At 36.9% G+C, this 27,557-nt stretch overlaps 1 protein-coding gene across 2 annotated transcripts in view; it reads right to left on the reverse strand.

Moving 5' to 3' along the window:
• The window catches only part of UTRN (utrophin), a 348,379-nt gene that overhangs the window by 196,645 nt on the left and 124,177 nt on the right, over nt 1–27,557 (reverse strand). For both annotated transcript variants that reach the window (XM_042895118.1, XM_042895112.1), the window contains 12 exons: nt 27,170–27,322; nt 21,322–21,513; nt 20,792–20,964; nt 17,102–17,252; nt 15,783–15,958; nt 15,009–15,144; nt 12,679–12,828; nt 11,281–11,365; nt 9,573–9,778; nt 8,287–8,404; nt 5,030–5,235; nt 3,625–3,779 (listed from right to left, as the gene is read on the reverse strand). In XM_042895118.1, coding sequence (XP_042751052.1) covers nt 3,625–3,779; nt 5,030–5,235; nt 8,287–8,404; nt 9,573–9,778; nt 11,281–11,365; nt 12,679–12,828; nt 15,009–15,144; nt 15,783–15,958; nt 17,102–17,252; nt 20,792–20,964; nt 21,322–21,513; nt 27,170–27,322 — 1,901 coding nt within the window. The remainder of the gene's footprint in view (nt 1–3,624; nt 3,780–5,029; nt 5,236–8,286; nt 8,405–9,572; nt 9,779–11,280; nt 11,366–12,678; nt 12,829–15,008; nt 15,145–15,782; nt 15,959–17,101; nt 17,253–20,791; nt 20,965–21,321; nt 21,514–27,169; nt 27,323–27,557) is intronic.

Raw genomic sequence — 27,557 nt, forward strand, 5'->3', positions numbered from 1 at the left:
TGGATTGTTCCTGACTTCGTGCCTCCCCAAGTTTTGGCTACTGGCAAATGAGTAGCATGATAAGAAGCCTTCATTCAGGCATAAAGCTTTGGCATGCTTTGCCTCCTCTTGACAAAATAAAAAATAAACAGCATGCTAGGGATGACTAAATGTTTGACCAGATACAGTCAAAAAAAAATACCGAGCATCAGCTCAAAAATTAGAGCACACCAAGGAACTGTGAGGAAAAGTGTAAAGTAAAACCACTTATGAGCTCTGACTTCAAACGCCTCTCACTCTGCAGGGATTTTCTTCCCTAGCAGGGGGTTAAGGCCAAAGGTGGAAGAACAGGAGTGACAACAAGAACAGACTGATAATAAAGGTGACCTTCAAAGAAAGAGAAAAGCCCTAGAGGATAAAACACCAAGTGACCCAGATCTCTAAGCCTAAATACTGATGAACTGGATGGGAACTAAGACAACTTGAACTTTGTATCTAGTAAGATCCATTGAAGATTGTAATCTTCAGCCCAAAGTTCTAATTTCTCAAACTTTCTGCTCGGTTGAAATTAAAGTGAAAAATTAAATCCTATTGCAGTAACAATGCTGTCACGATATTTGAATTAAAGCAGAAAATCATTCCTTGCATTAAGCATGCAACTCAGAGGCATAAATTAACAGATTTGCAATTAAAATTCTAAGACTACATGGCAGCTTTTAATGATGACCTATACAGCAGTAGTGAACAACTGTCCTACAGAATAGACCCAAATATTTTCATTTCACTCTAGTAAAGGCTTCAAATTTAAAATGAAGTTGATGGAGAATTTTATATTGGAGATTAATCTCTCCTCCATGCCAAGAAGATGATTCAGATTCACGAAGAATTCTAAAATGATCGGAACAGTCTCCAAAAGATGCTCTCTTTCCAGTAGGCAAGCATTAAATGTAAGGAGAACCCACAGAATTCTACAAAACTGCTGCTAATTTTACTTAATTCAGTGGTAGTAGAGAATGATTAAGCAGATTTGATCAGCAATATCCAAGAAAAAAAAAAAAACAGAGTTATACCTCTAGCAGGTAAGCTTTCATGGCACTGTTTCAGATCCCTGTTCCACACAATTCTTCTTTTCAGATTTACACTAAAAATATGCAATGTATATAAGCGTGTGACCAAAAGAAAAGCAGTTTAGATGGCAACTACAGTTTAATACTGAAGCAGCAGAATGATGCAGAACAACTACAGCTTCATCCTGAAATAAAAATAAATAGCCAGTGGACAGAATAGTCAATTTAAACAATGTCAACGTGAGAAAGCTTCAGCCTTTTAATGCCACTATTTTCCTTCAACTTTGTGTTTCATGACAAGCCTTACTGCTAGCACTCTTGAGGACATTCAGGACTGATTATTCCAGGTAATGCTAATAAGGACCCCCTTCTGCAACCTCCAGGCATAGCTACAGCCAGAGATGGTATTTTAAAGCATTATGCCATAAATACAGGTCTGTGCTTATAGAAGCCATAGGACATGCACACTGCAGGCACAATCTTTGTCTGCCCTGAGATCTGTCACATTAAGCCATCCTCAGTGCTCAAGGTTCACTAGATTTTTTGTTTATTGCATTTAAAGGCAAAGATAAAAACCTTCATTCCCCTGAAAAGGTACTCTTATTGCAGTCTCCCCTTTTAATTCTGCTCTGCTCTGCAGGGTTACAGTGAGCAGCTCCATGCTCTGACTACCCACTGGTTTCCTAAGCTCTCCTGTATATTCTGCCACTACTTAAGAAACAAAGCAGACGTTCATCTCCGTAAGGCTGCAGCATAGCAGTCCCAGTGATAACTGTGGAGCTTCAGTTACACACAATAGAACACAAGGTGCTTACTATTCCATACTTCAAGCAGATTCAAAAATAATTAGAGGCTTCAGTCAGGAACTTTTCTTTCTGATCACCTGCTGGTGAGCAGCTTTATGCTAGCTCTAGACAAAACTGCAAAGTTTGAATTTGAATCAGGCTACTACAGAGCTGGAACCTAAGGTACTGCTAATCCAACCAGGAGCTCTCTTGCCAACCTCTAATTGCATCTCTATTCCCAGAAATCATCACAACCTATTTCAGATGAAGTTAACAGCATTTTTGGAAAAGATACTACTTTACTCTGAGGAAAGGCAGAGGAACGTGCAGACTCAGTTCAAATGAATGGCCAAGATGGGTCATTTCAAAAGGTGACCTCATCACTATAACCTAGTTCACAAAGTAAAAAGCTATGGAATTTTTTGTCATATGCTAAAAGTAGTCTTTCCTTTGCCTCTGTCTACTGGACATTTTAACCGAAGAACCACGAAAAGAAAATGCCCAAATTAGATCAATTATGAAATATTTTAGTTGTTTGAAAACTCTATGTTAGATGTCTCTAAAACATTTAGAGATCAACAAGTCTTTATTCTCTCTCAAATGATCACACAGAATGAGCCATATAAGGTTTTGTCTGTTCTGTATCTCATCTCTCAATGGAAATAACAAGGAAACAAGTTGTATAAAACTCTTTGTGACATCAAAAGCAGAAAACTACAAAGATATCATTTTCCTCCAAGGAAGGATAACAAGACATTACATTCTTCTTCCTTAATTACCTGTGAAACCAACTGCTTACCACTGTAAAGTTCTCTTCCTTTTATTCCCCAGGACATATCATTCAACTGTAGAGGCTTTACTATGAAAGATTCATTCTCAATTAACTCACACCTCATTTTTTTTTTAAAAAAAAAAAGCAGCTTCCCTTTTTTGTGTGCACCTACATGTATGTATACACACAGATTTTGGTTGTCATTTACCCCACTCCCATACAGATAGGATCAGATCTCTCTTCTGTCCTTGTAGTCACAAAGTATATTGTCTTTTAAAGATGCTGGTATTGAGTCAGACATTGGGCTTAATTACCCATAAAATGCTGAAGACTTTTTGCAGCAACTATATTACTTTGCACACACAAAAGATATTACACATAAAAAAAACACATGCAATCATGTGTTCAGCATTTGGTTTGTAAGACTTATTTGCAAATGATGAATAGGATGAATACAAAGAAGCTTCAAATCTCAGTTCCTATAGATCAAATGCTTTCTAGATGGGAGTGTCAGACACATCGCAGTCAGAAACCCAAAGCACAGCCCCATTCAGGAAAAGTTTCCATTAGATGAAAGGCCTTAAATAAATTAACACATTGGAAAGCAGAGCTAAATACTTTCAGCCTTATGAAAAGGAAGCACAGTAACAAACTACTTATATACAGAGAGCATAGCATCATCACAGAACAGGAAGAATTGCTCAAAGACCTTTAGAGAAAAAATAGCCACAAGCAAAGTGGAGAACAAACATGAGATAAGCACTTCTTTTTTTTTAATACTTATTACTATCATTTTTGAACAAAGAATTGGAAGTCGTACAGAAGCCTTCCATAATAAACTGTGGGGGAATTTCCATCATCAAAATTCAGCTTCACTACAACTGATCAAACCACCGAAGCAGAGCTAAATGCTGCAGTAAAGCTAAGCCTGCAGAGATGAGACTGAAATAGGTGTAAGTGATAAACGTAAGATACAAGTTTAAAACAGAAAGGTATATAGTGAAACCTTGCAACCAATTACCTTTCGTTCAGATTAACCCAGCAAGTGTTCATTTGGTCAGTGGTTTCCTTCACTCTCCTTGTGTCATCCTCACGATACTCTCGAAGAAGTTTATTAGAAAGATCATTGAACGCAGCTACTGTGATGTCTCCCCTATGCAAATCATGTATTAACAGCTAAAAAGGAATTTCAGAATAAGACATTAAAGCAAAATCAAAATCAGACTGCTTTCCATATTATCTAATTATCATTATAATACCTTTTTTATGCTTAAAAAAGCAGGAATGTGCACAATTCTTTTATGGAATAAAATTCCTTTTAAAAGAAGTTCTATTAAATAATAAGCATTCTAACAATGAACCAAAACACAAGTGAGAAAAATTATATTGCTAAAGCCAGCAAGATCTAGGAAAACTTTCCTGTATGTTTTACTGGCAGCAGAAGTAAAAATAGTTTTAGGTTTTAGCAGCATGAACAAATCTAAGTTACGCTAACACTGATACAACTGGCACGATATAATGTACTTAGCCCTTACAGAGCTTTAAATAAAATAAAATATATATATTATTTATTTATTAATCAGTTGTATCTTTTTTATTTCCATACTCAATGTTTGGCCACATGCCTAATTTCCTTTGAGAAAGCAAAAAGTTGGGCCTAAGAGCCCATTTCCAATTCTCTGCTCACACAGGAAAGGCAATGAAGAACAAAAAATTTTACTGCTTACTGAAATAGCTAGGGTCAGTGAGAAATACACATTACTAAGCTCTCTCCTTTTTTTCATACCTAGCCACATCCCTACACTGAATGTCTATTTACATACATACACACATTTTTTTGAAGTGTATTAAAGATTGTTCTGAGTTCCACACTGATAAGAGCCCTTCCTCAATCATTAGACTCTTTAGTTCTTACCCTGAGCCTCCTACAGCCTGCCCTTTTTCAAACAGCCACCACAAAGGACATCAGATTTACTGATTTATCACAGCATGTTCACTGTGATACAAAAAGCAACAAAGTTCATGTGGAATTGAGGGAAAAAATAAGATGAATATGCTTCGTATCAATCAGAAATGAAACTTGGGATAATTTTATATAACTTCTCCCATGCCTGGATTTACTATTGTTAATAGATTTCTGCTACATGCTGTGGTTCTACGATAAAACTTTTATCAAGACAAGGATTTTTTGCGTAGCATCATTTATCAGATTATGCTATGCTCCTCTCAGCCACGCTTATAAAAAGGCACACAAGTATTCATGCCACCTGTTTTCCTCTCAAAAGTAATTCTCAGGAAGGCTGATGAAAAATTTAGAGCACAGAGTGCCCCAAAATCACAGAACCACCATATCAACCTTACATCCAGACATCAAATGAATCCAATAGCATCAGACGGACCGAGAAGTCAACTGCAGATGGTCTTACCTTGTTATCCGAAATCTGTTTGACAAGCACATCCTTTGGGGCCTGCTGAAGCATGCGCAGACGGATCTCACACTGCTCCATGAGATGCTCCATTTCTTTTCTTCGCTCATCCCACTGTATGCTGTCTGACAGCATGTACTTCAGCTGCTGCTGCCGCACCTCCACACCATGCTGGGTGTTATCCCATTGGTTCTTTACTTTTTCCACTGGAGAGGACAATAAAAAAAAAAAAAAAAAAAAAAGTAACCAATCAAGTAGTCCTAACTACCACTTACTCCTCAGGACAAGAGGCAATAATGTAAATCATTTTCAAATACAGTCACTTCAGTATTTTGTATTTTAGTTCCTCAAGTAATTTATATGCTCATGCAAGTAAACAAAAAGTAGGGGTTTGACTGCCTCTTGTTTAAGCAGGTCAGCATACAGGTAACAACTACTATTTCTGGACGTCTCCAAAAGCATTACCCTTTACTTTTTACGTGTTCACAGGAGGTAAATGTGCAACAACTGCACAGCAAAGATGTCACAGCAGATCTGCCACCAGCAGAGTTTCCAGAGAGCACCAGGGAAGGGTGAAGGCTGTGCCACAGCAAGTCACCTTTCTGCACTTAAATAGTGAACTAAGGTTTACCGACCACCGTGTGTGTTGAACTCAGTCTAGTAGCACCTGCACAACAACTATGGCTAAGGTAGGAGCACTCCACCAACAATTTGCTTTAGTATTTTCACTCCACCACAGGATTCTACAGGCTTGTGTAGATTATACAACAGAGAAGTTATTGATCTTGCCCCATTTCCTTCAAATATCTCCTCTCTCAATAAATAGAGTTACTTTAGACAATCAATAAACAAGATTCAACCTTTAATAAACAAAGAATGAAAAAGAAAACATGACTGAAGCCTAGAGCACAATAATAGCATTAGGGAAAGTACTAAGTCTGCCTGACAGAAAGAAACCAACAGCATCATACTTTTTTCTTTATACTTACAGACCAATAAAAAAGGCATATTTCTTGAGAGTCTACAGAGCTAACAATAGGTCTTCCCTACTACCTGTCATGACAGTATCAACACGTTGTATTATTTGAACTGAAGAGTAAGAAAAAAATGTAGAAAAGAAAAACAAAAAAAACCATCTAAGCTGGCTCTCTTGAGAACATCTGTATTCTCAGCAGCAACAGGCAGGCAATAAGCAACAACACCAAGGTAATTACCTTACCAGTAATTTTACTTTATTAGAAAAGCAACGTAATTGATACTCAAATTGCTTTAATCCTTCATGAAGTTGCTTTAATCCTTCATGAAGCAAAAAAATGCCAAGGCATGTGTTTAAGCTAAAAACCATGTAAGTGAACTTTACCCTCTGCAGGTTCTTTTGTTATTTTGCTTTTTTTGTTTGTTTGTTTGTTTTGTTTTATAAATCTTTTATGAACATCCAAAGTCAGTTTGCTTGATCTGCCTGGCAGGATCTCTTATCTATAAAAATACATCCAATAATGTTCTGTTCAGCTTCACAGAGCTCTCAGACTGTGGCAGTGAAGCGCCTTCGCCAGAGTGACTATAGTTTTCTGCTATGATGTAGGTCATTGAACGAATTGAATGAGACCTCAGAAGAAAACTTTGGTAACCCCAACAGCAAATGTATATACAAAAGCAAAAACAGCAGGAATGAAAAATGGGTATAACACTGTGTGCTGGCTAATAAACTGTATAGAAAAGTCTTCTATGATTTTAAGCTCTGCCCACAAGGCTGAAAGGAAAAATATCCCTGTGAAACAACGATCTAAACAACAAGTGGGTTGAAATTGATACATATTTGACCTTTCTATACAGATATTATTAATGAATGAATATACCTTGAATTTCCGTTACAGATTTTTTCCTGTGAATGGGCAGGTTAACCTTGCTTTCTGTATGGATTTAAATTTTTATCCACTCAAAATACCCTAATGCAATTATCTGCTATTGATATATTTCCTTTTCCTTCACTCCCTGACAATGAAATTCTTGGTGGCCTCAAGGATCTGCCTGTGGGTTCAAAATTGGGAAAGAAAACCCGATTACATGTTGTTTTTAATTTCCCGTGTCTGGGCAGTTACTACTAAGCAAGTTCCAGAGAAACTTTACTTCTGCGCTCTCAGCTATTAGAGTAATTAGGCTTCATCTAACGACAATTAGCAGATTTGCAAGTGTATATTCTCCTGAGCATTTAAAGAATGAGACACACGAAGCAGTTCTGTTCTTCATTTGAGAAAAGAGCAAACTAATACAAAACCCTCATAACAGAGACATACTTTTCTTTACAAATGTAAACTTCACTTTTTCATATTAAATAAGAGGTAGCAAAATCTTCACACGCATAGGGTATCTACTGGAAGCTTCATTTGTGGCAACATACATAGCACAGCTTCCCTGCTTCCATCTTTAGCAAGAACTGCTATCAGGAAACTCAACATCAGTTTCCAAAACACAATTTCTTTATTCTCTCTTATCTTTTGTGAGGGATGCTTTGCAAGTCTCCCCTTCCTGACTGACTCCACCGAACCACAATAGCTACCATCCTACTACCAAAGTAGTCTGCAGAAAAAGACAGCAAAATATATCTTTCCATTGTTTCATAGATCGTTTTTTCTGCTAACTGCAGTATTTCCTGCTGCACTAATTTTCTAATCTTAGCAACTGGCAAAGCCCCAGGAGTTCAAAGACTATGACATCCCCTGGTTTCTACTTGTGTCAGTTGTGTTTTCCTTCTGTAAGTACCAGTAAAAGAAATTTTCAAAGTATTTATTTAATGTACACACAAATGACTTAAAAGCTCTAATTCTCAATCAACAATTTCAAAAGTTAGTCTTCCAAGGCAATACATCCATGCTTTTTTTATTTAAAAAAAAAAACCAACTGTCCAGTGTTATGTAGGATCAGCAAAAATAAAAATATATTAATAGCTCCTTTATATCAACGAATAAAAAGCCTTATAAAATCCTTATCTCTGGCTCTGTATCTGTCAAGTAACTCAAGTTTTTCATAAGTTATTTTAAAATCCCAGCAATACAGTAGGTTAACAAAATAAATAGCAACTCTTCTTCCAAGAATTTTCATTAGACTTCTATAGCGAAACCCATATAAATGCTAATTTTCAGTTTACTTAAGGAAGACAACTTCAGCTGGGTTAAAAATCAAGAGTTTAAGAGAAAGAGATGAAGATTTTACCGTCATGGAAACACTACATTTTAAAAACACAGAATGGAGGAACTTACATTTTTCTGTAATCACTGTTCTAACGTCTGAACTGGAAGTTTTATTTTTCAAATTTTGAGCCAATGTAAAAACAGAATCAAGCTGAGGGTGCCGTTGGTCCAAATCTGCCTTTGTTATCTGTTGAGAATTAGGATATGATTTTTTAGGTACAAAAAACAGGATTTACTTAACGTTATTATCTGTATTACTTATACATAAGACTAAGCATCTATGTCTCCAGAGACAGATGGCAGCTTCATCACTATTTACAACCCTTGAGCTGTCACAGTATTATAGCACTGCTTTAAAATGCAAAAGTATTCTGAATTACAAGTGAAAATCCAGATGCGGAGGCTAACCTGCACAAATCACAGTTACAACCAGTCATTGTGAAATATTTTCCAGTATGTTTTTCTCTCTTTCATAATTTATTTTTGCCTTACCACCCTCTGATCTTTATACAGACACAAATGCAAGTGTGCACATTTACAAGGAGATGGGTAAGGTGGAAGAATAGTCAGCATGGACCATAGACAGAACATGATAATTCTTTCAACTACAGCTATGTACCAGCACCTCATATCATAAGCATTATACAGTTAAAAGAGAGCACTTTCACATTTATTCCATCAAATACCAAATGATGATAGATGTCCTCAGAAATAGAAACATAAAGCCTGTAGCTTGTACACATACCGTTACTCATGTTAATTGACATCAAGTCAAATGCAGTGAACCTTAATGGCAGCATACGTCTCACAAATGCTGCCCTTTGTCACAGCTCACCACAGCATAAGCTATCAACAGAAAAGTATTTACACCATAACCATTTACATTAAAACCTATAATCTCTTTAATATGTCTCTGGAAATCAGTTTATAATAGTTACAACATAACAAATTTCATTTAAAAAAAAACAACACTACTAAGTAGATCATACAGGTCACCCTCCAATGATGGAGTACTGAAGCTGTCCCAAAGGCTTCAGTAAGTTATCTATATATTATCACTGAAGATACCATCTGCAGTTCTTCTCTATGTGTTTTGTTTAAATTAAACAAATAAATAAATAGCACTGCCTATCTCACATCTTGCTTGTGAAGGGAGACAGGGAATTAAGAGGATATAGTAGAGGGAGCGTAGCGTAATATCAACAGATTTTGAAGCGCAATTTGCAGGTTAAGTATTTATGGTAGTGGTTTTGTTTTGTTGGTTTTTTTAATACATTTTTAGCCTATATATTTAGTCAAGAAATTACAAGCGTCTCCTTATTTTCCAAACCTCCAGCCTTCACTGAAACACATACTTTCATTCTTGCAATAGTCCGGTTGATATCTTCAGCATTTCCCACGGTGACTATGTTCGACTTGAGCATCTGGTCAATCAATACCAACCATTCAGCCAGCTCAGTTGTAGTTTTGTCCAGATCAGCAGGTGCAGAAAGTTCCAAAGCATGCTGTGTCTGAACAGGAATTTCCAATGAAGAAGATACTAGCACCACCTTTTGGACATCTGAAAGAGTTTGGTATTTTCATTAAAGAAAAAATCATGGCTACACATATAGTTTGGAGAATTGCTTTTCTTTTTTTGGTAGTTTCTATGAATACACAACAGCATCTAAAAAAAAACACACAGCAAGATCTGCATTTGAGACTTTTAAACTCCAAGAATATAAGTCACCATGATGGTTTTTTGCTTGTTTTGAAGCTATTAATTATCTCATTGCATGGCAAAGGGCCCATGAATCACCCATAACACTACACAAATGAGAAAAAAACAAAATAGCACTAACTTTTAATAGAATGAAGCTAAGCCCTCTTTGATGTAAAAAGGAGTTGAACTCTAAGCATAATAAACAATTAATTAATTTAAGGTAAAAATCCGAAATTGCCTTTCTCACTCCCGTGCTATTTGACAGAAAGGTTTTCCCATTCTTAACTCAGAATCCACTTAAGCAGAAGTCAAGTTACTGCAACAGAGGCTTCACAGACTTGGCAATACATCACCATCCTAAAAAGGGACAGATGCCCACTAGCTCAGCCTCATCCTTTCTATCTGTTTGTATGATACTGTAAAGAGGGAGTAATGAGCTGAACAGTGGGATTCTATGCAGAAGTTGTTTGGCTGTGTTCTTGATCCAAGAAAACAAAGTTAAATCAAGCTTAAACATAAATATTACACAGTTGCCACAATAAAAGACAGGAGCTTTACTTAAGAAATAGTCTGTACAAAAGAAAAACAAGTTGAATCAGAGTTCTGAAAAGCCAAAAAATTTTCTGTGCTCCGTGATTTATTTATTTATTTTTGCTACTACTGAAGTAAAGAAAAAATACAATTAATTTACTGAAGTTCAAACTGTAATTTTTCTTAGGCAAGGACTGTCTTTCTAAAACAGAGACCTGGGCATCTTGTTTACACACAACCTGTCTCCGATAACGTTTGAAAAATACAGCCAGTATGAATATCTGATACAAGACCGTATTTTTTGACAGCTTCCCTTACAGAGTTCAGAAAAATAACTAACTGGTATGTGGGAAAAGACCTGTCTGTGCTCCTACTAAGCCAAAATATGCAGAATGAAATTTGCAGGACTGCAGAGAATCTGTATGCAGGATAATTAGCTGTAGATAAGCTTTCTATTGGATCTCAGTTACTAAGAGGCACAAATGCAAAAATGCACAAATCCACTGGGAAATCGTCACAGACAGAGGATATTTTGGATATTTTTGGATATTTTTTCCTGTACCTACAACACTGGCTCCTGATGAGGATATCTGAGCTTTACTGAAACATTCTTCCACTTCAGCACACTTAAAGGAACATCAACGGACAACGTCCAAACCTGAAATGCAAACTGACTTTTTCCCTAAACAGATATTCCCTCTCTCTCTCCCCTGATAACATGAAGGGAGTCCTAAGCAACCAAAAACATTTCTTATTTCCATTTGTCTAAGTACTAGGGAAGTTTTTGACTACAAACAGTACTAAGCTCAGTGGCAGGAATGACTACTCACCAAAAGGCTTTGCCTGTGCAACAAGGTGAGGCTGCCCAACAAAAGCCTCCAGTTGTCTCACTCTGTCAGGCACTTCCCTGAACACCTGCAGGCCAGCAGAGAGGAACAAAAGCAGTAAGTAAATCAACATTAATAGCAAAAGTTCATGTATTAGAGCACACACAATATTTTACATTACACTTACTATACTGGTATGCTTCATATCTCAATAAAGTTTTTTAAAGTATCATTTAAAAACAATAAAATGCCAAAAGGTGCTCTGTATTTGTTTTTCCATAGCCTTCCATGTCTTACCTAACCCTAGGAGAGAAAGAAATTAATTTTTATAGATAAGTTGTTTGCATGTTTATTTGGTTTTTTTACTGTCCAGGTATGAAAGTCAAGACTCACTAGGCACACTTCAAAGGAATGCTCATGATTTATGATCACAAAAACTAAGGCAATACATAATTAATCTAAAAATTAATTTAAAAAAAAAATCCTCTTGTAGTGAAAACAAATTGGCTTGCTGTTTCCAGAAGGCAATGACAGAAAACCAAAAACAGTATGGCCAGCAGGTTGAGGGAGATGATTCTACCCCTTCTCTTATGAGACCTCATCTGTAGTACTGCATTCTACTCTGAGGCCCCCAGCATGACAAGAACATGGGCTTATTGTAGCAGGTTCAGAGGAGGGCCACAAGGATGATTAGAGGGCTGGAGCACCTCTCCTGAGAAGACTGAGGGGTTAGTGTTACTTAGCCTAGAAAGGAGAAGGTTCTGAAAGGACATTACAGTAGCCTTCCAGAACTTAAAGGGAGCCTACAACAACAAAGAAAAAAAAAAATGGAAGAGACTCTATCAAGGAGGATAGTGATACAGTTACTGGTAATGATCTTAAATTAAAAGACAATAGTTTTAGATTAGATATGAGGAAAAAATTATTTGCTATGGAGGTGGTGATGCACTGGAGCAACTGCTCAGAGAAGCTTTAAATACCCCACCTCCGGAAGTGATCAGGTTGCATGGGGCTTTGGCAACTTGAACAAATATAGCTGTCCATCAGGGAGTTGGAACTGGATGATCCTCAAGGACCATTTCAACTCAAAACATTCTATAGTTCTATGACTAAACATTTTTGATCCAGCTGTTTGAAAGAAAGCCAACGCAAAAAAAAAAAAGAAAAGGAACAAAACAACAAGTAATCTAATCAATTCATTTTGATGAAATAACATTTACCAGGGTCTTCATGCAGACATGGATTCATGGAGATTCATGGATTCAGGGAGACAGTCCCTCAACATGCACACACCTTCCAAGACATTTTAGATGTCACAGATAGATGGAAAAAGAAAAACTATTGCTCTGAATACGCCACTATATTTCCAACTTCAGATAAAAATGCTGAATAAATACACACCTTATTCCATCTCACATTGAGGGACTGCAGGCTATCAGAAAGCTTGTTTTTTTCCTGAAGATCAACATTTTTATCCAGAATAACTTCAGGTTCAGTTCTGTTCAACCATTCCAGTTTGTCTCCCTGTACTTCCATTTCTTCACTTAAAACCTAAAAGGGACAGAATAGTTTTGGACTGAAGTCAAATGCATAAGTGTTAAACAATAACAAGAGGAAAAGTTTTCCTTTTGCTCTAGTACTTAGAAATCTCCTTCAAAATATGTAAGAGAAGCAGCTTTTTGTTGTTTTTTTTTTTGTTTGTTTGTTTCTTCTTCGTAACGTGTAGAAATTATTAAAACAAATATTCAAAGATTAACATTTATTACTAATTGGAAAACACATGCAAAGGGTACCTACATAGCCTCATATCACTCACATCAATCCCGACTTCACAAGATGCTTCTATTTGACCACTTCTGGATGCATCACATGTACCCAAAAGTCAACGCTCTTTTAATCAAAATTATAACCTGCCTTAGTTTTAGAAATAATTTAAAAACTAAGAGCTCACTCCTGGCATGAGCCAGGATGTAGGAAACTATCGTCACAACCTACTTTATTCCTAATGATATGTGCTCTAAAGATAGTTAAAAACGTAACACAACCTTACAATTTAATTTTGATCAACCTCCCATAGTCTTCCTTTTCTTTAAGATGAAAGTACAGGTCAGATCCTGCAAGAAGAATGTTACTCTTGGGTGCACTTCCCACTGACTTTAACATAACCATGCTATCATTTGCCCATGAGACCAAAAGCGCTATGGAGTGAGAATCACAAGTTTTGTCTTTAAGCACTAGAACAAATGTATGGCATTAGCTAGTATGCATCATATTCATCCACCCTAATATTTATAATACTTGTATAACACATTACTATGAGGTGTGTACATAAAAGTGATAGGAACACAGGCCTGAAGGTAGTTCACTGAACAGAGCTTCCGGTTAGAATTAACACAATACCAAATAGTACCTTTACTAAATTTTCAAGCATCCATTTAAAAAAAAAGAAAGTTTTCATTGTTTCTTTCTGTTTGAATTAGATGTCTATTTTACTTTACTTTATTTAGAAACCTCTTCATTCCCAGATAGTATTTATTCCTGACTGATCAGTTAACATCCGCTACTCCCACTTCCCCAGTAACAGTCTTTAGTAACAAATCTTCTCTCCCATGTTATCCTATTTCTTCTCACCATCTCTCTTCTCATTGTTCTTTGGCTATACAAAACAAGGAAAGTTATCCAAGTTTCTTTACATACGAGGAATTCTTCACCCTCCTGAACAGCTCAGTAATCTTATTAGTACTTGGAATTCACTTCCCTAATTAGCACAATCATAATTGCAAATACTGTTCCTGCTGTGATAGGTCCAAATATGGTATTTAATTCCCTGCCAGTGCTTCTCCAGTAAATTCTTATATCACACACGCACACACACACACACTCCCTATGATCCACTTCTTCCTTTCACTTCAGGGATTCACAGGAAAAATTAAACTTGCACAGTAGCCAATCAGCAGGATGCTCAATTGATTAAAAAGAGATTGAACTTGTTTAGGCAAATTCAACAGCAACTACTTTACATCACTTATATACTTTCGTTGCAACTTCAAGGCTTTCTAATTTGGTCTAGCAGTAGGCCTCTTTTTAATTGTTATTTTTAAAAAATGACTAACTATGATTACTGGATTCTTTTTAGTATTCCAGAAATAGTCTCTTTCACACATCCTAAAATTAAAGATATTTTGCTATCAAAGCCAGACGCAAAATAAACAGCAAAAATATCATACATACTCACATCTAAGTAACAGGAAATGACCAAAACCTTTACTTGTTAAAACAGCAGATTAAATACAGTTTAAAGCATGCAACAAAGTATTAAATCTGCCCAATAAACAAGACAGTGGTGCTTACATACCCACCTGTCCATTTATCAATCTCTCCATTCTTACAATACCCTTTTTAAACCTACAAACTCTTGCTGATGTCTTCAGAATTATAAAGTAGACCTGTGGGTATTATCCTGAGTAAAATTCCTTCTACCAAATTCTACCAGTTGTATATATACTTCTCACTTTCTGAAACTGCCATCATCATCTGGCTAAATAACCATTATCAACTCAACCTGATTTCATTACAAGATGCTACCTGCTTGTGTAAGTAATCACACGGAACTCTCACACAACCAACATAATTCTTTATCAATTTACAGTGAAAATATTCTCCAAAAGTCACATTCTGATACTTTACATGAAACATATACATGCATACATACACACACTCAAGGATCTTGCCTGTAATTCTCGTAAGTTTTCTTCGTGGTTGAATGTAAATCTCATGTCCAGAACATTTTCTGCATTTTCCAACCAGCAACGCAGTTCATCAAGCTTTTTTCTGTAATCTATCAGCTGCTGATTCTCTCCCTTTAGCCTTAAAAAGGAAAACAAAATATCTACATGCATTTTTGCAGTGGACATGACATGCCAGTCAACATTTTTGAGCTTAATCTTGATAGCTTTCTATAACACTTACAAACTGAGGAAGAAACCTTGTATCATCAGACACGCTGAAAATTCATGTATTTGTCTTAGAATATTTCACACTTCGATCTTTGAAGGAAATTTAAGGCTCATTCATAAAGGACTTTTGTTTTGTTCAGAAAATAGCTCGTCAGCTATATTAAATGGCTGCAAACAGACTGAAGCCTTTGTTCTGAAGTATTGCTCGTGACTTCCACCATACAATTGTTTTGATTAGCACATCTTTGACAATGCAAAAACAGAAATCAAGGTAGAGTACTTTCAGTTTAGCTTCAGCCAAAAAAGCTACTTCAGTGTTCCTTCCAACAAAGGTGTCTGGCTTAGCAATAAAATGATTTTGAAAAAGAAGAAAAATCAGAAGTAATATGAGACAGTTAAAAAAAAAAAAAAAAAAGGTCAAAAAAAAGTCAGGAAAATTCAGATAAATGACAGCATGCAATATAATACACTAACTCTCACAGAGTCTGCTAAAGGAGAGTCTCTTCACCACATTTGGCCAGATATCCAAATTCCTGAGTAACCTGTTACCTCTGCTGTCTATCCATGACCTCAGCAGTGATTGCTTTCCAGTGCCTATTCAGTCCTGCCAGCTTCTCCTGCAGGAAGCTCCCATCTGTAGCAGAGAGTTTCTGTATGATTCCTTCCCCAGTTCTGTTCAATGCCAAAACACTGCTCTGATGGCTGTGTACTCCTTCTTCAAGTTCCTGTCAGAAAAAAAAGCGACAATTTTATTACTGACCTGAGATGACTTTGATCTATGGCTCATAATATGCACAATAAATCATGAGTACATATTGTTTTACTAAAATAGGCACATGAAGCTACCTTACTTAAAGTTGGATGCTGTTGATTTAAGTTATTAAGTCTGTTATTAAATGTGGTTTAATTTTCTAACGAGTGTCATAAAAAAAGAGACGATACAGAATTCACTACTGAATACTACCTAGGATCACAAGAATTCATTCAAATGATCAGTGTTAAAATTCACGCTCGCTTCTGATTCCTTTCCAGTACTGCTAACAGGTACTAGGACTATTTTTATAATTTCTTATTTTACAACTATTTCTTCTTGTAAACCACGGCCCTGTCTATTTCTGTAACTTAACACTATATTAGCTAGGATCGTTATGCCTGTACTCTCCAAACATCACAACAAATCCACGAAACTGAAGGAAGTCAAAAGATGCCAGGATCAAAAATTCAAACACTCTTTAAAACTACAGCAAACTTACAATATTAGGACAAATTTCTCTGCAACCAGAACAGAAACAAGATAATTCAAAAAAGAGATGGGACATGGCAAAGAAAAAAAAATTGAAGTAGTAACAAGGATAAAATTAAAAACTATGTGTTAGGATAACAATTGGATAGCCACTCCTTACACAGAGGAAAAAAATAAATCAGACCCTTAAAATAGTATTTTCCTCTCTTTTGGCACAGAGTAGCTTAGTTAAAAAGAAGAATCTGCTATTTCATAACGTGGATCTAGAAAATTATCCAGTAATTAAACTGCAGTTTAAACTACAATATTTATAAATTAACTACAATATTTATAATTAAACTGAATTCTGAAGCAATAAAAGCTAAGGCATCCATAATTTAAATCTCCTCATTTTCTAGAGTAAATGATACCAGTATTTGAATTATCAAATTAAGTCAAAACAATTCAAGACAGAAGTCATCACACTACAAGCAGGAATTGTGATCTTCTCCAGGAATCACTTTAAACTACAAATGAAAGTTACATTACTTGCAGTCTCATACATGACCCATATAAAAAAACCTATAATTTTAGACAAAAATCTAGATTTTCTAGCTTGTCCCATTACTGCACATATTACACATACCTGCTGATGCAGCCCAGCTGTCTGCAGATCCAGGCTGCCATCTGGACCACGGGCATCAGCTAATAATCCTTCAGCTTCTGTTATCCACTGAGAGAGGTCATTGAGATCACAGTGGAACTGCCTCCATGCTTCAATTGCTCTATCAAAGGAACTGTAAAAACAACACATTGAAAAATTATCCAACCATTTCAGTGAAAAGACTAAAATTTTCACCCTGGTGGTATTTAAGAATTCCATACAGCTTGACTTAAAAAACAGCTAAAGAGTAGCACATATCCCGGATAAATAAGTCCCAGCACTGAAAGCTTCCTGACATGGAAATAGCTGGTAAAAGCCAACAGTGTAACTTCCAGCTGAATGAGAAAAGGGCAGTCTAAAGCACATTTTTGTTTCTAACACTTAGAGAAATAAAGATTGACTAGCTGCATCAAATTGGCCAGCAGAACCTTTTTTCTTTACCGTAAAGCAGTTTGGACGTCAGACAGTATGAAATATCAAATATGATTAATTGCATAGATTGTTTTCTTTTTTTTAATTCATATACCATGCACACATAAATGAAGGTGATTTTGACAATATAGAAGTGACTGTATTACCAGAAGACTTGTGCAAGGAATTCTATAATTTAATCACACATTAATTTCCCATACATTTTGCTATGATTTTCATCTTTGCAGTCTCAAACTAATGTGAAGCTTAGCTCAAAGAGTAACATTTTCAAGTATGGAAAAAGACTGAATTACCACAGTCAGAAAGTTGGTTTGAATTTAAAGTGAACGTTCTACAATGCTAACAAGGAAAAAAAAAAAAAAAGAAAAGAGCCCATGAATGTTAAGTAAGAAAGGCATGTCAAAAAGCACAGACAAAAATTTTCAATTTTTTTATTCCAAAAAAAAAAAAAAAAAAAAAAAAAAAAAAAAAAAAAAATGGTACCATTACAAAACAAAGAGGATAAATGTGTCCAAGGACACAGGACTTGAAACAAACACTTAGCAGCCTTACAGTACCTGAAGGGGGCCTACAGGAAAGCTGGGGAAAGATTTTTTATAAAGGCAGGCAGTGACAGGATGAGGAGGAATGGCCTTAAACTGTAAGAGTGCAGATTTAGACTAGATATTAGGAAGGAGTTCTTTACTGTGAGGGTGGTGAGACACTGGAACAAGTTGCCCAGAGAGGCGATGGATACCTTCTACCTCGAAGCATTCAAGGCCAGGCTGGATGGGGCAATAGCAACTGGTCTAGAGGGAGGTGTCCCTGCATACAGCAGGAGAGACAGAACTAGATCAACTTCAATGTCCCTTCCAACCCAAACCACACTATGATTCTACTGCAAGTTCTACATTACCTCTTGTAGACCAGAGAGTATCCCATTCCAAACTAATACCAAGAGTATTCTTTAAAGAGACACACAGGAGACCAGATCTGCTCATCAGAAGGTCCTCACTGATGTGAGGAAAAGCATCATTTGCAGCCCATTACTTTTGTCTTAAGAAATTCCAATCGCAAAGACTTCAAGGTTACCGCGTGTATCCAGATGTAACATGAAATTAGCACCAGAGAATCAAAGATATCCAAAGTCAAACTTTAAAAAGCTACATTACATCTATTTTCTTCACTAATTAAATTCAGCAATTCCAGAGTTCCAGAGAGATTATTTTTATCAAAATCGTAACTCGCTTTTAATCAAGGCTCATCCATATTTCCTGGCACATACAGAGCTTTGTTTTGTTACTATTTGTCATGTGGTCTAATTCCAATAAAGATGAAAGCAAAAAAAGAAAACTCCTACTCACATTTTCCTGACTCTATTTTGCAGTTCTACTGCATCCTTTCCTTGCATACATCCCATGGCAATACTAAACTGTAGACTGACCCAAATCCCATTCCCCTTTTATTTCTCACATACATTTCACAGACTTTAACTGAACATACTGTCTCATGGTATTATCTCATTTCAGATTTAATGTGAAGATACGTTCTAAGCACTTAAAATAGTTTAAAAGAATATTTTAATGGGTTCCTTCAAAATGAAAATTTCTGAGGCATAAATTTTTTCAGAATCAAGAGTTTAAGAACAGCAAACACTGAGATAGAAAGCTTTCATGGTTTCAGTTCCCAGCCTAAAGTTACATCAGTATTTTGAGCATAGATCTGTGGTTTTACTCCAGTTTTAAGGTAGATCCACTTGAAACTTGTTTCAATACACAGAATGCCTGGGCTGAAAGGTAAAAGTACAAAAGTCCTGTAAGCATACCACCAAGATTTGGCCATGCCTGGCTTCCTTCAGAAGAACTCACATGCTTCCAAGCCACAGCTTGGATTTGAACTCCCAAATCACCAGCACTTTTAACTCTGGTGGAAAGTTTGTGACAGAAGGAGCAGTACAAGCAAACCAGCAGTGTTACAAGAAGCACAATACAGATTGTTGAGCCTGTGTATGCACACACACACTTGCATATGAAAAACCCACAGATAATTTGATTTTCATGTGTTTAAATCAAAGCACGTCAATCAGATTCGATTGAGTACTTAAAGGCTTTGTAAGTGCAACTGAAATCTACTTGTGCTTGGCTACATTAGAGCTTTTATCCAAGATTTAACTACTTAGTTGGAACTCAATCAGAAAATCATTACTAGCTCTGAAAACTAATCAGTCTTTTGCCAAGCATTTCAGGTGCTGTTTCTACTAACCCTGTCAAAATCTACACACATCCTAGAAATAGAAAAAGTCAGAGATTACTAAGGAGATAGATTATTTTAGTCTTCTTTCTTGTACTTAGGGCAAGATTGGATAAATGTTCCGTTTAAAAAAAATAAACTCAGTAATAAAAAGGGTTAAAGAATACAAATACCAAAATAACAGAAAGTATTTTAACACTGATGCTAAAATTGTCTTCATTTATTAAAATGCATCACCCCATTAAAATTGTAGCACTTAATATATTCAGGAAGTTGCATTCCATTTTTGCTTATATTCCTAGTCCAGCAGTCTTTTTGCATGAAAATTGTGCCCAATAATATCCTCATTAAAATGCAAAGCTTTACAAATGTTATGAAGTCGAAAAGTAATTTGTATTCAGTGAACTAACTGAGAAGGTGATTTGTTGCCTTTTGCCCGCTAATCATAAACACCAAAGTTACTCTTTGACACAATTACCTTTTTCAATAGGAAGATTAGGTTTCCAGTTAAACCTGGCTACTTAATGAAATGAAATTTTATTAGTAAATGAAATTTTACTGGCATTTACAGACAGATAATAGTAGTTAAAGCTTTTAAATTAAGTTATAGGGAAGAAAAAGGCATAACTAAGAGTTCAGCGTGACCCATGCTTATGAAGACAACAATACAGCTGCAGGTATGATCAGTAATGAAAGGTACCAGATTCTGCAACATTTGCCTCCAAACGGGAGGGGACCATTGGCAGCCAGCAGAAACATTGAAAGCGATACCCAGCTAGAACCACTATTCTCAAATTAAAACATAGTGAAACAGCAGTGCTTGCTGATGCTTTAGAAATTCTGATGCTTCTCAGATCCAGTGGCTCAAAACTTACTGAAGTATCTGCTTAGACAACAACACCAACCATTTTTATTTTCACTGTCAGACTTGCCACACATTTGTAAATCACTTCTGTTCAACGCATAGTACGTGCACCACTTGATCACAGACACCAAGCATTCTCAACTTACCACTTACGATCATTGTACATTCTATTAATTCTGTCCCACTCTGCATTCAGCTGGGTTAGTGCATCTCCTATCTGTATTGCTTCAGGCCCAGATGCTTCCAGTATAACATCAGGCTGCTTCTCATGTATGACCGCAATCTGATCCCCAAGTTTATCCAAAATATCTTTCACATTCTACAAGTACAGAAACAACATAACCCATCAGTAAAATGAACAAGAGCAGGGAAAATTAATGTCCTCAGAATGTTATTCCAAAACAGTATCTACAATAAGATCATAACTATCAGCAGTTCATAGATAAAATCAGCTACAACTGAACTTAACAGTCACTCACAAATTCTTCAGAGCGTTCTCAGTAGTTTGTTTTTTTTTTTATGAAGAGGATGAAATACTTTATATACTGATATGTTCCTGAGGTAAAGAGACATACCGTATTTTTCAGAGCAGGACCATTGTTATTAAACAAATCCACACTTACGTCTACTGCTATTCCCTCCACTTCTTCCCTCTGAATGTTTAGATATGTAGTACCTTCAGTGCATCCTCCTGAGTTGAAAAATCCTCATAGATGCCCGTATTTAGCTCAGGTGCATTCAGCAACAGCTCAACATCAGCCATGGCAAGTAAGACCTTGTTGATTTCAACCAGGTATTCAGCTGAAAAAGGCAGAGTCCTAACTCCTGTGGCAAAGGGGCTTTTTAACCTCTGCTGGACAGCGATTGCCTAGAAGTACAAAAATTCATTTTATATTTCAAACCGCAAGAAATTTTAAGGAAAAAAACATCACAAGCCAGTAGATTATATTCAGAATTAAAATATCTTAATTAAAAAACAAAGGCTTTCCTAACCAAGTCATGTCATTTCAGAAAGCTCCAAATCCTGCAGAAAACTATTTAATGAAAAAAACAAGTTACAAAACAGTAGATAGCATGCTTCACAATAAGACTGTATTATTCCTTATTAAAACTCTGGGGAGGGGGAAAGGCACTGCTGTCGTATCTCTCACCTTGATTCTTAGCCTTCCAGTACATAAACTTCATGACTGAGCCTGCTTTCCTCACCAAGAATTCCCATAAGTTACCAATTTACTGAAGCAGATTCATCTTCTCTCCAGACTCTTCTCAGCAAGCATCCCCATCCATATTTCCCAGCTATTTTTAAATAAATTGATGCTTTACCAGTAATACAATATTAATTTTGCAGCAATAAGTGGTACTAACTCCTCAAGATGTTGGCAAGTGCTACCCACTCTGGCTGTTAAGACCAGATCATGTAGCCAAGTACCATCTTAGCAGATTGCAGACTAAGAACAGTAAGTTTGGGCAGCTTTTTCTTGAATTAGAAATCACATCCTCCATCTGAAGTGTAAGGAAACCAGCTGTAAGAAACTATACATGGCCACACCTAGCAAAGGGAGCTGAGCAAAGCTAAGATTGAAGGCAGGTTTCTTGCTGAAAAAATGTTCTGTCCAACCGAACTCCATCACCATCTCTGAAAAGAGCCCCATTCTTTAAAAGCAGCATTGAAAAGGTAAACCCACCTCCAAGTACTACACTCCAGTACTTGATGAAATAGAATTATCAACAAGAAATACATAGAAGCACATGACTGCCCACGTGAGTTACTACCAGCAATGGCTTAGAATACACTTACGAGTTCAAAGGCATAATCATCAGCTCACAGTGGTTTCAACCACTGCACTGAAGTGGGCACAGACATGCAGGCAGTCAGCACAGCTGCCAACAGTTAAAATATTAAGCCCCATTAACAAAGTTGCTGTGAACACCTGTCTACATCTTCCTCCTCCACATTTCTGAGCATTTCAAACGTGTCACTCAAAATTAACTTGATGTAACATGTGGCATATGTAGTTCAAAAGCAAAAAGGACTGCAGCAAAAAGGTTATGTTAAATTATACACCATTCAGGATTTCTTATGCATAGAATGTTCCTGAACATTTTATTTATGTAGTTTAAAAGCACACTGACATCAATACTGAGGACACAAGTACCATTACTTTTGCTTTAGTAGCACCACAACAAGCAAGTGGCATAGCAAAAGCTATAACCTCCTATATATGTTTTAGTTACAAATCTAGCATCACGGTTCTTGATGCTCCCCAAAGAAACATTTTCTTGATGTGTTGTATATATTTTGCTAGCTTCCATCACTGAAATTTCAAGCAAATGCTGAAGGCTTTGGCAGTGGTGTGATTCTTCTGTGGACAAAGAGGTCCCCAGTTCCAAGGAAATAAGACAAAGGCTGCACAATTGGAAGCAAATTTTACTCAGTAGCTTGAGACAGGATGCCTGTCAGATCAGAAAACTTGCAAAGAATTTAAAAGATCTATGGCATTCAGTAAACTGGCTTTCCGCTTGCTGCCAATAATGATAAACAGTGCAACTTCCAGCTTCCCCAACAGCCCCGTTCAGGGAAAGGTTGCTGCTCCTCTGCATGGCAGTAAATGGCAGTACCCCTCCTAGTGCTGCTCCTTCAAAGCACATTTCCTGCAGCTGTCTCTCATCACTGAGATGTTTGCTCCCTTCACAGCCCTTCCTCCAAGGGTGAGTATATGTAACCATTGTAAACTACAGCTGAGTTAAGTGTTCTGCTGTTCTCTACTGTGCACTGCAGGCTAGCAGCTTCTAAATTACAGCATTAAGTATTAAAAAAATGGAGTACCAGAAATTTGACATAACTGTGTCTCATGCAAGGCAAACATTTAAGTCTTACAGATGTTGATAATTTTAATGTAAGAACACACAAACCATTTTCTTAGGTACACTCAAAAAGCTATAAATTAAAGATTATTTAGGAAGAGATTTGACGGGTTGACAGTCATACATTCTATAAACAAGGGCTCTCAATGAGAGAAGTTAACAATAATTTTAACTCAGTGTTTAACTCCATATTTAACACATACCTTTTTGACCTGCAGTTCTGTATTTAGTTTCAGATTTTCTTTCCCTTTCATCTTTTATACTTAAACATATTTTTAAACAAAATCTAACAAAGTTTTTACTGAAGGCAGTATTCTGACTTGCTTCCAAAGTGGATTTTTGAAAATACTGCCTAAGAAATTGACATAAAATATAATGTGAAAGTCATAACCAAGCGTTTACCCAATCTAATCTCAGATCACCACATATTACTTACTCCTTTAGCACGTAAATATCCCTTAGACCAGAAAACACATGCTTCTTAACCGATCCTTGTCCCTTCTCTCTCTCAGCCAAAATAATTCACAGCCTTTTCAGGAGGAAAAGTTTTCCAATGCTAAACTCACACAACCACTTCTACACTAATTAGTGAAGTCAGTAAGCAATATATTTGTTGACAATATTGCTACTGGTCCGCATTTAAGTAAACCAAAACTTCCCCTGTAAAAAGCACAGCAGGCAAGCAAATATGTTTTCTTTATTATTGGATAATCTGTGTTTCAGTTTGTAAGAGAAACAGTATGGTGCATGAGGCATCAAATTCACTCACCATCTGCAAAACAATCATTTTTAATTCAGAACAGCTTTCTAAAACCTGGAAAACTGTCTCAGGAACTTTAGTCAACTAATTACTTTTGCAATGTAAGGTTTAATTTCTCTTTTCCGTCATTTACAGCGAAGTTAGAATGGAACTATTCAATAAATATTAAAACAAGGTTAGAAAAGAAGGAATTCAATGAAATGTACGGCATATCGCGATAAACTTATGATGTGGGCTTTTCTGCTCCCTGCAACTCCCTCACATCAAGGTGAGGTGTTGACCCAGCACTTAATTTAATACAGACCCTTTTGTTCATTTGGGCTCATGGCTGAGAAGGAAGCTGCCATACGGCAGTCACAGAATCATAGGAGTTGGAAGAAACCCCAAGAGATCACTGAGTCCAACTTCCTGCTAAAGCAGGTTCCCTACCACAGGTCACACAAGTAGGTGTCCAGATGGGTCATGAATATCTCCTGAGAAGGAGACTCCACAACCTCTCCAGGCAACCTCTTTCAGTGCCCCATCACCCTTACTGTAAAGAAGTTCTTTCATATGTTTGTATGGAACTTCTTAATTTTGGGCCACTGCTCCTTGTCTTATCACTATACACCACTGAGAAGAGCATGCCTCATCCATTTGCCTCCCACCTCCCTTTTAGATATTTATAAACATTCAACATCCCTCCTGAGTCTTCTTTTTTCCAGGCTGAACAGACCTACAGCCTACTCAGTCTTTCCTCATAAGGCAGATGCTCCACAACCTTTATCAACTTTGTGACACTCTGCGGTACTCCTAGTCTGAGGCCTCTTAGATACATCAAGGGAGGTAGGCGATCAAGCACAAGTAAAATGGTAACAATCAGGAATGGAGGGATGTTGTTCTTAAGGCATTTCAGTATCAGAGCTCCTTCTCTGCTGATGCCAATAGAATTCTGAAGCAACTGTGTTCACCTAAAGCAATGATCATTAAGGGGAACACTGTTTCCCTTCAAAGACAGCACAGTCCCAATTAAAAAAATTTTAAAAAATAAATAAAAATAAAATTTAGAAGATCAAAATAAGAAGCGGCAGCCTCAAGACACATCCTTCCTGGCAAGCGTTCAAGATCAATTAGTGAAGCAGAGGAGAGAGTAAGTGACAAAAATTAAACTACAGTCACCCGAGGCAGGCTGCCTTATCACTAAGATACCAGAAGGCTGGAGACACACAAAGGAAAAGCAGCAGCTTCTTCAAATCAGAAAGGAAAACTGCTCTAGTCCTCATCTGAAAGCCCAACAGACACTGTCAGACTAAAAATTACATTTGGAAGTGTAAGGATTTTTTTTTGTACAACTAAATCTGAGCATTTCTTCATCCACAGTCTATTGTAATAGCCCTTGCAATCTGTAGTTATATGATCTCATATGATCTTCTGCATTCAGTACCCTGATACCAAGACGAAGGAATTTCCTCTATCCAGAAATGCCTAGGATTAGCTACAGTATGCCCCTAAATACTAAGACTTTAGTAAAAGAAAAGGATCTGCCTTAGAGAAGATCAGCCAAGCACAAGTAAGACCAACAGGGATGAGGAAGTCCAGTCTGAATCATACCGTTGCACTTCAAACATGGATGGATCCTCATTCTTTCAAAGAAATTCCATTGCATACATCAGATCCTAAGAAGCTCACATGCAAATACCACAGTAAGTCATCAGGAGTGTCCACTGGGGACTCAACAGAGCAACAGGAAAGAAGATGCTTAGGGTTGTTTCTGTTGCCTAGCTCTGTGCAGGAGGCTTATGATTCGAGTCTTCATAAAGAGAAGTAAAAAAAAAAATAAAGTTCACTTTGACAGCCTACACAAGGAAGGACAACAGGCTGCCAGCCACAGACCTACAGCTATCGTAGGCAGCTGAAGCCACATTATACCTGTGAATAAAGAGCACCACGTTACAAATTCATGGATATGAGACTCACAGGGAAACAGTGCATTTTACCTCTGCCTTTAAGTTAATTGGCGCAGAGTTAAAAAGTTACACAACAGTCAAAAAGAGATTGATTGGTTTTAATAATGAAGGTTCGTATGCAGAAACCAAGAATTACTTGACAGACTGCCTAGCCCCCGAGCTTGTCCAAGAAATTACTTACTGCTTCACAAGGTTCCTGACTGTTATTGCCTAAAATATTAAAGCAATTACCAAGCAGTCACAGTGGTTTGAAGGATGAAAAGGAGAAATAATAATAAAGACAAAATAAAACACAACATTCACCACTGAAAGTATCTGTAGTCTCAATAACTAAGAAATACAGGTTTTTGGGAAGTTAATTTTATCAGACCCTGGCATCCTATTAAATCACCCGTTAAAATGCTTGTTAAGACTCACTTGCACGCACCGTGGCAGACAACTCATTAAAAAATACTTCAAATTTTGTCATTTTCTGAAATCTTTACTGTGTACAGCAATATTAATCATGTGAAGGTATTTCTCACTCCCAAGAATTTGAGGCAGTGAAGGGTAGCATCTTAGTAGTTACAGTATTGCTATCACTGCACGCAGAGTTTAAGCTTCAAAACGGGCTTTTTTCACACGTGCACCAATGAGACACTGAATCAGGCTATTTGATGCAGGGCATCAGAAACAGCTAAGCATAACCCTCATGTGAAGACCAACAAGAGAAACTATCTTGATTTAACTACTGTAAGATTTGAGTCTGATGGCTGGGATATTTTGGACCTATGACTACTATGTAGAAAACCCTAATTTTATTCAGGCAGATCATTCCCTAATGAAAAATGAGTGCTATTATTTTGAAAACACTTCTTCCCAAGAAATAATCAAAAGAACAGCCATAATCCCTAGCATATCAGCTTATACGCAGCCTTCCCTCTGTTCATCCTAAGAAAAAAAGACTAATTTACCTTCAGCTTTTGTTCATCTTCCATTCCTTGCAGTCCTGGTAGTCGATGTTCAGCCTCATCCAGCCACTTCATTAGATTGTCATGGTCCTTCTTATACTGAGAAAACACTGGAGAGAGTTCTACCACTTGTCTCCTTTGAAATGACCTGCCCTCCTACAGTTGGGTATATCAGAAAAAATATAAAAATATATGAGAAGAGGGAAAGCTAGGTCTTACATATTTGAAAAACGAAACTACCCTACAGATTCATCTGATGAGGAAAAATTCCAAAATATAGGATCATACAGTGGAATCACAGAAGGGCTTGGGTTGGAAGATCATCAAGCTCTATCTCCCCCTCCACAGGCTGCGCTGCCAACCACTGAATAAGGCTGCCCAGGACCTTGAA

Source organism: Lagopus leucura, unplaced genomic scaffold (genome assembly GCF_019238085.1).
Source record: "Lagopus leucura isolate 7727_CA_CO unplaced genomic scaffold, USGS_WTPT01 Super-Scaffold_73, whole genome shotgun sequence".
NCBI classification, from domain to species: domain Eukaryota; kingdom Metazoa; phylum Chordata; class Aves; order Galliformes; family Phasianidae; genus Lagopus; species Lagopus leucura.